The 13,821-nt window shown below is 34.7% G+C and overlaps 1 protein-coding gene across 1 annotated transcript; it reads right to left on the reverse strand.

Moving 5' to 3' along the window:
• Window positions 1-9,287: 9,287 nt before the first annotated feature.
• Window positions 9,288-12,964, reverse strand: LOC128201760 (uncharacterized). The gene is made up of 2 exons (XM_052899631.1): window positions 10,745-12,964; window positions 9,288-10,012 (listed from the first exon to the last, which is right to left on the reverse strand). The coding sequence occupies exons 1-2, from the start codon at window positions 12,897-12,899 to the stop codon at window positions 9,594-9,596; spliced, it is 2,574 nt and encodes an 857-aa protein (XP_052755591.1). The 5' UTR covers window positions 12,900-12,964; the 3' UTR covers window positions 9,288-9,593.
• Between the last annotated feature and the right edge of the window lie 857 nt (window positions 12,965-13,821).

Below are 13,821 nucleotides of genomic sequence, written 5' to 3' on the forward strand. Positions count from 1 at the left end.
CTAGTGTCTGGGTGTCTGAGTGTCAAGTGTCTGAGAGTCTAGTGTCTGAGTGTCTTGTATCCGAGTGTCCAGTGTCTGAGTGTCTAGTGTCTGGGTGTCTGAGTGTCTAGTGTCTAGTGTTTAGTATCTGAGTGTCGAGTGTCGAGTGTCGAGTGTCTAGTGTCTGAGTGTCGAGTGTCTGAGTGTCTAGTGTCTAGTGTTTAGTGTCTGAGTGTCGAGTGTCGAGTGTCGAGTGTCTAGTGTCTAGTGACGAGTGTCTAGTGTCTAGTGTCTGAGTGTCGAGTGTCTGAGTGTCTTGTGTCTGGTATTTATCAGTGTCTATCGCTTGGCATAATTAATAACAAGTCTCTGTACTGCGTGATACAAATTAATTATTATTTATTGTAAAAATCAATTTTACTAATACAAAAAAGTTGTGAAAGGTAGAACAAGTGCTAATATCTATGTATAAATGTTATCTCGTTATTAAATACATATATTCCCTAAATATCTAAAAACAAAAATTGGGTAGTGAAAGTGACTATGAAATTAGTGATAAAAAAATAAACCCTTTTAGTGTATTTAATATAACAAATACTTAGTCTTTATCTCATATAGAACATAAGCGTAATACGTGATAATATAAAAAGTGCTACAGAGGTGAATTTATAAAATAGTGAAAAAGTCCACAGTGAGAGTACTTATAAAATAAATAAAACGAGGTACAATTCAAAATTTCACGCAACGGTTGCTACATCTTATTGACGTCATTATTACAGCTAGGAATCGTAAATTTGACAAGTTTACTGAAGTTGAAATTGGACCAGTTTGCTAAATACTGCCTAACATTGATTGGATTGTGAGTTCGATTCTTGGCAGACCCCACATTTTGTGTGAGGTTTTACTTGACGTTATTCATTAAACTAAAAGATTATATTAAAGTATGGAATCTGGGAACGAAAACGTAACTTTTAGAAATATTCGGAGAATCCAATCTATGTCAACAGATGGCGACACGTCATTTACTTCAATACAGTCTGACTACTTGGCTAAAAGCTTACCGGATTTGTCCACGGTATGCATAACTGAAATAGAAGATCTTAAGACCGAAATTACATTGTTGAGAAACAATCTTGAAACTGCTCACAATGAAATTGACAACTTAATATTAGAAAATAATCGTCTACGAAAAGTCACTGAAGAACAGAAGAATACTATAATTAATTTAAAAAATATATATACGAAGTCTCCATCAGTATCTCAAAAAATTAATATGACACCAACAATAAAAAGGTATATTAATACACAAATCAATTTGGATCTTGGAAAAACTGAACAAACAGAAATAAATCAAGAACTTATAAACAAAACAAAACTCAAAACACAAAACTCTGTCTTATCTATGACCCATATGTCTACTACTCAACAGATATGTCATAAAAAACCATTGGCAATGCCTAATGAAAATAAAACTAAGTTTACTATTCCACTGGATGAGGGCGCTTGCAATCAAAATAATAAACAGATATTTATATTTGGAGCACAACAATGTATTAATCTAGCTTCACGTTTAATTTATTCTAGACGAAATACTCAATATAAGAAATACAAAATAACTTCAGTGACACAACCTCTTGCATATTCAGAAAGAATACTCCAAGATTGTAATACCATCATAGATTCCTCAGATAACTATCTTATCCTTGGCCTTGGTGAAAATGATAGCGACCCTATGAAGTTGCAAATAGAATTAATATCAACATTAAGTAAATTCAAAAACGTAAATATTTTAATATTAAGTGTTAAGTATAATAAATATCTTGACGAACGTCGAATGAATTATATGTTTAAAAATACTAGTCGATACTTTAATAATTGTACTTTTATTGACTTAACAAATTGTTATTCTAATATCAATTATCTATCTATAATATGTCAAAGAATAAATTTTACAATTGACTGTAATGACTATGACAGGGAATTCATAACTTGTAAAAAACGAATTATTTCTAAACGATGTATACAAAGAAACATAGAAAAAAAGAGTACAATACCTTATAATTTCCGACGGGATAATCTAAGAAAGAACAGCTATACACCCACATCTCACAATATATCACAAACAATAAATTCATTGCCACCAGTAAAGGGGACCATTCCTTATTATTTCTCTAAAATCCCAAAAAGACCATCTGGCCATGACACGATAGATAACCGCTGTGTTAATGACATCTGTCATCCAACTACCCCCTTTTTTCGACAATAATAATAGTTATGATTATTGTGAAATAAACTTACTACACCAAAACATTGCTGGATTAATTAATAAGAGTAGCTACTTAGAACTGAGTTTAAATGAGTTAGCGCAAAATAAATCATGCATCGATATTATATGCCTTTCAGAAACATTCGTAAAAGCAGGGGATGAAATTAATATAAAAATCAAAAACTTTAATGTTGTGAGTTCATTTTCTAGGAAAGCTGAAAAACGTGGTGGTGTATGTATCTTGTTACGAAGTACAATACGGTGTAAAACTATAAATTTATGTGATGAATTTTCTGAGGAAAAGACTTTTGAGTGTTGTGGTATCAATATTCCTCTTTTGGACTCCATCATAATCTGTTTATATAGAATACCGAACTCCAATGTATCAATTTTTTTGGACAAATTTGAATTGCTTCTACACAAACTGACCAAGAAAAGTAAACACATAATAATTGCCGGGGATATAAACATTGACATTTTAAAAGATAACAATTCGACATCGAGACTAAATGACATACTTCTTAATCATAATATTAAGCTTCATATCAAAGAACCAACTCGAAAAAATACATGTATCGACAATATTTTTAGTAATATAAAGAACGCAGTAGGCAATGTACATAAACTGGAGCTATCTGATCATGACACAGGACAGACATTAACATTTTCAGGAAAAAAAATAAAAAAAATTGATTACTGGTATATTAAAAAAAGAGACTACTCTAAGATTAATATATCCAAGTTTCAACAATGTATGTCAAGTCTTTCGTGGTATGAAGTCTTTAGTGAAAAGGATACAAATAAGTCATTTAATAGATTTCATGACATTTTTGTTATGTTTTATGACTTGTGCTTTCCTACAGTACGCATAAAAGTTAATGCTAACACATCATGTCCAAAATGGTTTACTAAGGGAATTAAAGTATCTTGTATACAAAAAAGGAAACTAAGATACATGGCATATAAAAAAAATCTATTAAAAATAAAATAAACTTTATAACTTACGATAAAATATTAAAAAAATGCATAAATACCTCAAAAAGACATGTTAACAATCACTACATAAGTAACTCCAAAAATAAATGTAAGGCATCTTGGGACATTATTAAAGACAAAAACGATACAGGAAAAGGTTACCAGGAAATTGAAGCTGTACAAAACCATGGCAAAATAGAAAAAGACCCAATAAAGATAGCTAATATTTTCAATAATTTTTTTAATTCTGTGGTTGATAATTCCAAAAATTCTCACTTACATCGCAGTAATAAAAACGCCACAAACCAATTGGATAAAACTATATTCCTGGAACCTTGTAGTAGTAATGAAACTATTAAACACATATCTTCACTAAAAAATACAAAGTCCATAGGATTTGATGAGATATCAACCACTATCTTAAAATCCTGTGCAGATATTATTGCACCTGTATTAACCCACATTATTAACAATTCTTTTACTCAGGGTGTATTCCCAGAGAGATTAAAAACAGCTATAATAAAGCCCTTACATAAAAAAGATAGCAAACTTGAACTAGGCAACTACCGACCTATAGCATTAAACTCAAACTTGTCCAAAGTATTTGAAAAAGCCATGCATAAACGCCTCACGAATTTTTTTAACCGATTCGATGTGATTAAACAATCACAAAACGGATTTCAGAAAAATAAATCCACAACATTGGCAGCTTTCACTTTAGTTAGTTCCGTCACAGATTGTATAGATAAAAAAACACCAGTTACAGCTATTTTCTTAGACATGAGCAAAGCCTTTGATGTAATTAATCATGACGTACTAAAGGACAAATGTGAATTATTTGGTATCAGGGGGTTAGCCTTAAAATGGGTAGAGAGCTATCTACGTGACCGATATCAGTGTGTAGAAATTAATCGCATTGATAAGAATTTAAATTCCTCAGCATATAGATCCACTTTCCTTTGTAACAAAACAGGTGTCCCTCAGGGAAGCGTTTTAGGGCCTCTTCTGTTCTTAATAAGTGTAAATGACCTACCTGATACAACTCAAGAACAATGTATATTATTTGCGGATGACGTCTCGATAATAGTACCACATAATGATCCAGCTATTAATTATAATGATAGGATCAATATAACACTTACGCAGATTGCGGACTGGCTTGATAGAAATCAACTATGTATAAATACAGAGAAAACAAAATATGTCCAATTTTCTAATTACAATTCCACAAATAAGAACCTAACAGTAAAATATCGAAACAAATTAATTTCCAAAGATAATGTAGTAAAATTTCTAGGTATTACGTTAGATGAAAATTGTAATTGGAAGATCCATATAAATGTGTTATGTACTAAAATTAATAAATTTGTATATGCACTCAGACGTCTACGCAATACAGCCAGTAAAAATGCAGCTCTTACCGCGTATCATGGCTACGTTGGATCTATATTGCGATATGGAATCTTACTTTGGGGTAATGCAACATTGATTAACAAAGTATTCATTTCACAAAAGAAATGCGTTAGAGCTATCTGTGGATTAGCGCCTATGGAATCATGTAGAAACTATTTTAAAGATATAAAAATATTAACAGTTACGAGTTTATATATCTTAGAAATTGGAATCTTTGTTAAAAAACACCCACAGTTATTTAATAAAATTTGTGAAATTAATAAATTTATCAAAAGGGACCCTACCAAACTACACATGCCTATATGTAAGAGTAGCCTTTATCATAAAAATTGTTTTGTGATGTGCATAAATATTTACAATAAGATACCCCAGTCATTTCGTGAAATGCCCTTTGAAATTTTCCGAAGAAAACTACGAAATTGGCTTAATGAAAAGTGTTTTTACACGATAAAAGAATTTGTAAGTCTGAATGGCAGATTAGACTAAGAATGCATTTTACGTAATAATATTAATAATATGACATGTACAATTTTAATGCTTCATAACTATAATATCGACTATTTTTAAATGTTGACATAATTAACTAATTCAATGTAACAATTAATATGTATTTAGAATAATTATTTGGACATACATAATTGATAAACTTTTACTTAACATGTGCTAAGACAAAATTTGCATGCCTTTAGATAAGGCGAAATGTGTAGTTCAGTTACCATTTTAAGACCTTTGTACCACATTTCGAGCAAATAAATTATTCTTATTCTTATTCTTATTCTTATTCTTTAGTGTCTGAGTGTCGAGTGTCGAGTGTCGAGTGTCTAGTGTCTGAGTGTCTAGTGTCCGAGTGTCTAGTGTCTGAGTGTCTTGTATCCGAGTGTCTAGTGTCTGTGTGTCTAGGGTCTGAGTGTTTGAGTGTCTAGTGTCTGAGGGTCTAGCGTCTGAGTGTCTAGTGTCCGAGTGTCTAGTGTCTGGGTGTCTCAGTGTAGTCCTATTATTTGATACCCATATTGTGGTGGTTGTGGAAAAATATGTACCTAGTCCGCCATATTGGAACGACGCCCATCTTGAATTTTAAATTTTGACATAATCATCGTGTTTTACTAGTGTAGCCCTTTCATTTGATACCCATATTGCGGGGGTTAAGGAAAAATATGTAATCCGCCATTTTGTATCGGCGGCCATCTTAGATTTATAATGTTATTGATTTTATTATATTGTATTGTCATCTAAATTAAATGTGTGTACCAAATTTCAGATCAATCTGACAACGGGAAGGTGCTTAAATTCTAATTTCTAATTTTGACCCAAATAAATAAATACCGTACAGGTCGAGCTAAATAAAACCGTTTAAAAATGTTTAATTTTTACTATCAATCTTCATTTTTGATATACTTTGTATTAGTTTAAATTCATTAGCTAATAAGCGAGTAGATGTTGTTTCTGCTGAGAATTTGAATTACTATTAGAAATTATTTGTAATTATAAATTTTTGTAAGGCTTTTTGATAGAGGAAAGTGCAACATAATCAAAATAAACATTATTGGAATAGGCTTATACGAACTCCTACAGAAGCTCTTTGAAATGGTTATTTTTTTTAATTCTACTACTATTTTTTTTAAAGGTTCCATAGTTTTTACTAGCAGTAACATTATGGTACGTACAATTTAGCTAGCAACTAGGAAGCAATTGAAATTATTAAAACCTCTTATTAACAGTTAACAATCATGAAGTGAGCGTTGGTTAGTTAGTAACAAGTCTGCGGTTCGAAATAATAGCGGAGCGTACGTAATCCGTACGTGAGGTCACGCACATATCCACGCTCTGTGTGAGTGACACTACAAGGGGCCAGTTGCATGCAACTTGATATCTGTGAAAATATATACTCCTGTGGATCATACGACACGAAGTCGATCGTATCGCGTACGGTCGTGCAAACAACTAAATTACCGTCTAAAGAAATTTTACATGTTATTTTTGTTCTAGAGAAAAGCAATATGCGAGTCTCCATACACGAAACTATATCTGAACGCTCAGAGAAGTTCAGAAGTTTCATACGACGCCTGCTGTAATTTTCCATACTCACGTCTGTGTCTTATTTTGTGCAAACATGTTATAAAGTTGTAGATTTAAACTGAAAAGTTTGTCCTTATACCGATTCAAATAAGAGTTATAAGTATATTTCTAAGGAGAATTCCGAGAAAAATACTGTTTTTTTTAGTAATGTTCAAACAACCTCGCAAGTTACGAATACTTTTATAAACCTATTTGGTTTGGTTTTTTTATACAACTTAGAATGGCAAACAAGCTGACGGCCTACCTGATGGAAAGTGGTAACCGTCGCCTATAGACATGAGCATTACCATGGATATAACAGAGTATACTGTTTCGCCCATGATACTCCCCATGCGTTGCCATTCCTGAGGACTCAGATGTTAATCTTCTGTACCCAGTAAATTCACGCCATATCCCACCCTTCAAACCGAAACACAGCCAGTGTGTTTGCATAAACACAACTGCTTTACGGTTGAAACACGAATGAGACAGAGGTACCCAAGCAAACGACTTTTGTACAGTCTCCCTCTGGAATAGTATATAATATATATATATATATATATATATATATATATATATATATATATATATATATATATATATATATATATATATTTATATACTATTCCAGAGGGAGACTGTACAAAAGTCGTTTTTCTATACGAGTATTAAGATTATATTATATGTAAAGATAGCAATATGAATACGTGAAAGCGTTAATATCACTCGTGAAACTAACTCAATAGGTATTATCCGTGTCTTCAGGATACAATTGTACTGCCCGTATGAAAGGTGACCCATCACGGTTGCTATCGACCGTCGAGGGAGGTACTTTATATCCGCACCAAACTAATATATTTTATACAATGACAATATAATACGTTCATATCTGGCAATATTCCAAAACCATTATAAAACTTTCTGCGCGGCTAAGTAGGCCAGTAATAAAATATTAAAATGGTCGAAGTGAAAACTGCGTTGCCCCGGTCCGCGGGTCGAAGTTTAGTATGTTTTGATTGCTCCAACATAAACGTACATACAGATATGTTATTGTATAACGCCGGTAGATTATTCATGAAACAGGGTAATTGAGCTCGCCAATCTTCTAGCGTAAGCTAGAAGACGACGTAGACAAATCATCATCGTCATCATTTCAGCCATTATCAGTCCACTGCTGGACATAAGTCTCCTCCATAGACTGCCATAAAGAACGGTCCTGAGCTACCTGCATCCACTGGCGTGCATTTTCCATCAGGTGGGCCGTCAGCTTGTTTGCCATTCTAAATTGTATAAAAAAAAGGGATTTTTAGTAATGAGGTCTAATGGCCCCATTACTAGCAATGTACCCTCTTAGGTCGAACTCCACGCGGTTCCCCTGGAAACCATCATGGTCAATTTTTGTCGAATTCATCATGGTGGGCCAATTAACTTGCATTTATCCGCACCTATCATCTTCTACTGGCGACCCGCCGGTGTATACCGATAGCGCGGGCGGGGTTACCATTCCATTGTCACTCATTAAAAAAAACAAAGGCAAAATAGTACGTCAAAAATTTTATGGAAATATAGTTTTTTGTAATGGTTGAAAATTAAAATCTATTGTGTTCACAATTTATATTTGAAACAGTATATGCGGAGTTTTTATTGTATAGAAAAGGGAATGTAACTTGGTTTGAGTTAACAGTATACGCTGGTGGGGATATAGAATATTAAAAAAAAATACCTTCCAAATAGATGTGAAAATAGTATAAAATGCAAAACAAATTAAAAGCGTATTAAACAAAATATAATATTCAGGAGCAATACATTTAGTATTGCTAGGTAAATATATTGCTATAGTGGGTTTCTGATTTTTTTTTTATATCCCGTAGATAGCAAACAAATATACAGCCCGTCTGATGGTAAGTGGTCACTGATACCTATGAACGCCTGCAATACTAGGGATGTTAAGTGTACATTGCTGACTTTGAAGAAATCTTAGTGGTATACTTATCCTTATAAGTATAGTGTATTTAGGATTTAATTATCGTCCCGTATGTCATGTTAGGTGAACACATTTATAATTATATAGGTTTAATGTGAATTAAGCTATAGTTCCGTAAATCAGGTTAGATGACCTAATTTATAATGATAATAGTTTAATTAGAATAAGCTATAATCTCATACATTAGGTCTGATGACCTTGTTTAAAACGATATAAGTTTAGTTAGAATTTAGCTATCACTCCTTAGATCATGTTATATGACCTCTTTTATAACGATATGAGTTTAATTAGAATTTAGCTATCATTCCTTAGATCACGGTATATGATCTTGTTTATGACGGTATGAGTTTAATTAGAATTTAGCTATCATTCCTTAAATCACGTTATATGATCTTGTTTATGACGGTATGAGTTTAATTAGAATTTAGCTATCATTCCTTAGATCACGGTATATGATCTCGTTTATGACGATATGAGTTTAATTATAATATAACTATTATCCTGAACATTAGATAACCTTAGTATAACGTACTTATGTATTAAAAGTACGTTGTAATAAATATATAATCTAAGAAACATCACGTTAGATGACCGCGTATTTGGGCATGTGTGTGTTGGTTTGCCCTTGCCTTGGGTAGTTCGAATTTAAGTTTACTGGATTGGCAGTAAATAACGAATTGTTGTTGTAATTATGATTTTAATATTGAAACTATATAAATTTACAATATTTGGAATGTATATATATATATGAAAATGAAGAGGTAACGGTATATGAAAGGCAATTCAATTGTGACGAATGACGTGAATGTGGCTGCTGATTAATGGGTCGTCGCAATTTGCTTCACACTTCACGCTCCTTTCAGCAACCATAGATTATGCAGTAACATGGGCCCCGCCTTGGAAGCAGCAGGTTCCAAAAGATTAAATAGATGCTGCGGTATCAGCTTCTACGGGTAATGGACAGATCTTCGAAAAGGCTCTTCGTGTAGTTCCAGATGAAGTAAGAAGATCTGCTACTCTCGATATACCATCGGTCCCGGGATAAATACGTATTATCCTGCCTAACTTCCATTGCAGTGGAGGCAGGTTATCATCTTTAATGAGAACGAGTTTATTGAGTTCAACCTCGCTCTGGTTAGTCTTCCATTTAGATCTTGATTGTAATTCCGAGACGTATTCTTTTGCCCATCGTCTCCAAAAGTGCTGTCTCATCTGCTCAATCACGTCGTAGCGCAGCAAGCGGTGAGTTGGCTTGTCAGTTACGTCTCTAGTGGCCGGCGCTGTCAAAGGTCGGCCGATGAGGAAGTGAGCGGGAGTGAGGGCTTGAAGGTCATTGGGGTCTGTCGAGAGAGGAGTTAAAGGACGGGAGTTGAGGATGGCTTCAATTTGTGCCAATACCGTACTGAGTTCTTCATACGTAAGATTAGAGTTTCCGACTACTCGACGAAGGTGGTGTTTACATAATTTCACTCCTAATTCCCAACAACCGCCGAAGTGAGGAGCGTATGGAGGAATGAAGCTGAATTTAATATTATTATTTGATGAAAAATCTTTAATTTCCTTACTCTTATCATAAATGGATGAATACAATTCTTTTTCAGCCCCAACAAAATTTCGACCGTTGTCAGACATGATTTCCGCAGGTTTACCCCGGCGAGATATAAATCGCTTTAATGCAAGGATATAATCATTAGTGGAAAGACTAGTGACTAGTTCTAAATGTATGGAACGTGTACACAAACAAGTAAATAAACAAATATATCCCTTACTAAGAGTAGCTCCTCTGGTCCGGCGATTCAATATCATCACCGGCCCAGCATAATCTACACCACTGCGCATAAATGGAAATCCAGGCTCTAGGCGTTCCGCAGGTAAATCACCCATTAACGGCTGAAAAGTTCTTCCCTTCATACGCGTGCACGTGACACAGTCATGTACTGTTTTCCTAGCCAGGTTTCGTCCTCCTAGAGGCCACCAGGATTCACGTATACAAGCTAATAAGAGTTGTGGTCCTCCATGTAGCAATTGTATATGTTCATATCTAAACAATAATATTGTTAATCGATGTTTACTACACAATAAGACTGGGTGTTTTTTATCATTATCGAAGTGGGGCGAGTTTCGTAACCTTCCTCCAACGCGGATTAATTTGTTTTCGTCCACGAAAATATTTAAACCAATCAATCTTTTTGCCTTTACTACTGATCGCTTAACTAAATCACTATACTCCTCAGAAAAGGATTGTGATTGCGCGAGCTGTGTCAGCATAATAACTGACGCATTTAATTCATTGGTAGATAAAGGACCAACAGTACGATGTAGCTTACTCACTCGAATATTATTTACAAAACGCAATACATATGCACCGGCGCGTCGTAATCGATTGAATGACGAGAATCTGTTAAAATCAACCAGTTCGTTGTTATAATTTAATTCATTACATACCATGCTAATATGTTGAGTCTTAACTTCGGGTAATTGAGTTTGATCTATAAAAATATTATTTGAATAAGTTAAATTACGGTCTCGCAAAAATAATGGCCCGTGCCACCATAATTCATTATGTTTAAGTTTATTTAATGTAAGGCCTCTCGACACGATATCAGCAGGGTTGCTCTTGCCGTCTATATGCAACCACACTGCATCACCCGTAAGTTCATTAATCTGTGATACACGGTTTTGAACAAATGTCTTCAAATTATAAGGTGACATTCTAAGCCAACCGATAACAATAGTGGAGTCCGTCCAGAAAATTATTCTTGTGAATGTTAATCTAAGTGAATTGATTATTTTATGATACAACCGCGCACCTAGTAATGCTCCGCACAACTCAAGTCGCGGGATAGTGCACACAGTTTTTACCGGTGCAATTTTGCTTTTCGCACATAACAATTTAATAGTTATAGGCAAATCACTGTCACTATTATAAGTACGTATGTACGCACAAGCGCCATATGCGTCTTGTGAGGCGTCGGTAAAAATGTGCAGTTCACAAGTTTGTTTATCTTCACTCATGACATAGCGAGGTATACGTAATTCGGGCAGATGTGATAACGTATTTAAAAATTGATTCCATTGACATTCTATGTCGATGGGAACCACATCGTCCCAATCGATTTTGAGCAACCATAATTTTTGTAACATTATCTTTGCAATAATTATAGTCGGAGATAAAAGTCCTAAAGGATCATATATTTGCGAAATGATTGACATAATAGTGCGTTTTGTGATGATAGGCTTATTTTCCAAACTCGTAGTAAAATGGAGTTCATCTTTGTCGACTTGCCAACCTAGTCCTAGTGTTTTATTTTGACAATATTCTCCAATTGCTAATTCTTTAGATGTTTTTATGTTTACGTCATGGTTGAATGTCCATTTTCGTAACGGAAAGCAACCTGATTTTAATACAGTCGAAACATTTTCGCATATATTAGACAAAATTACGGGATCATCATCACCAGTGATTAAATCATCGACAAAAAAGTCTTCGATGATGACCCTAGCAATAACATCATCAGTAGTTTCATATGCCAGTTGACGCAGGCAACGCATGCTCAGGTAGGGAGCCGAAGCCGTCCCGTACGTTACCGTATTTAATTGATATACAACTAATTCGTCCGTAGAATTTTCCCGCCACAATATAAGTTGCAGTGTACGCTGATCGTTTTGAATCAAAATTTGACGATACATTTTTTCCACGTCTGCGCACGCTACGTACTTATAACTACGAAAACGAAGTAAAATGGAGAAGATGTCGTTTTGTAATGGTGGCCCTATTCGCTGTATGTCGTTTAACGACTTATTTGTCGTAGTTGTGGCACTAGCATCAAACACTACACGTAATTTTGTAGTGATGCTATGTTCCCTAAACACCCCATGATGAGGAAGAAAATAACAGGGTTGAGTGTACTCTTTAATTGGAGTCATGTGATTTAAGTTAATGTATTCGCGCATAAAATTAACGTACATCTCTTTATATTTAGGTGACTTGTTTAACTTGCGCTCTAATGAAAGAAAACGTGACTTGGCTTTTTCATATGAATCACCAAGCGCGTCCGCCGATTCCTTTAATGGGATTCGAACTGCAAATCTGCCATTGCTGTCTCGCTTTGTCGTGTTAATAAAGGACTCCTCACACTGACGTTCGTCTTCAGTGAGAAGATTCTTCGATCCACTGACTTCTTCCAGTTCCCAGAACTTACGCAGTTGTATATCGAGTGAGGACATTTGAGCAAAATTACACTGAATTACTTTATTACTGTGCAAGTTATTATTAGGAATTAATAAAGGACCTGAAAGTAACCAACCCAACTTAGACTTCTGTAGATATGGTCCGCTAGGTAATCGAAGTCGACCTTCGTCCAACAAGTCCCAAAATACGTCTGCACCTATCAGCAGGTCGATCGCTGATGGTGTATTAAAAGTAGGATCCGCGAGACAGATATCGTCTGGAATACTTAGTGTGGCACTGTCAATATGAGTGGACGGCAAGCTAGACGTGATGCATGGCAATATGAAACATTTTATTCGTGTACTCGTATTATATTCGTTCGTTTTCGATCGCATATTAATATCGCATAATTTATTTGATTGTGAGACTGTATGTCCCACGCCAGATATGTGTATAGTGGACTGTATAATCGATACGTTTAAAAATTCGCATAGCTTTGATGATACAAAACAATTTTGACTACCACTGTCTAACAACGCTCGGGCTGTGTGATATTTGTTGTTATTATCCATTACCTCAACAAGAGCAGTGGACAATAACACTTGTGACAGTGATATGGAAGGTTCCTTGTCATTTGATGACTGAGCATGATTTATAAAGTTCATTGCGTGTGATACTACTGAGACCTGCCCTTTATCAGCTGACTGTGAATTATGCGCACTGGTCACTGGTGAAACAGGCGTAGACGCAATGTAGACACTTTCATTATGTAATAAACTATTATGTTTTTTCTGACATTGCTTGCACGGACCGAAATTACACTCTAAAACCGAATGTCCCGAACGTAAACAATTACAACATAATTTTTTCTCATTAATAAATTTAATTCTCTCTTGAACTGGTAAGTTAAGAAATTTAATACAAGCGTATAACGAATGCATATTACCGCACAACGCACATTGACGCATCGGCCTGTCG

Source organism: Galleria mellonella, unplaced genomic scaffold (genome assembly GCF_026898425.1).
Source record: "Galleria mellonella isolate WM207_F2 unplaced genomic scaffold, CSIRO_AGI_GalMel_v1 utg59, whole genome shotgun sequence".
In the NCBI taxonomy this organism is placed as follows: Eukaryota; Metazoa; Arthropoda; class Insecta; order Lepidoptera; family Pyralidae; genus Galleria; species Galleria mellonella.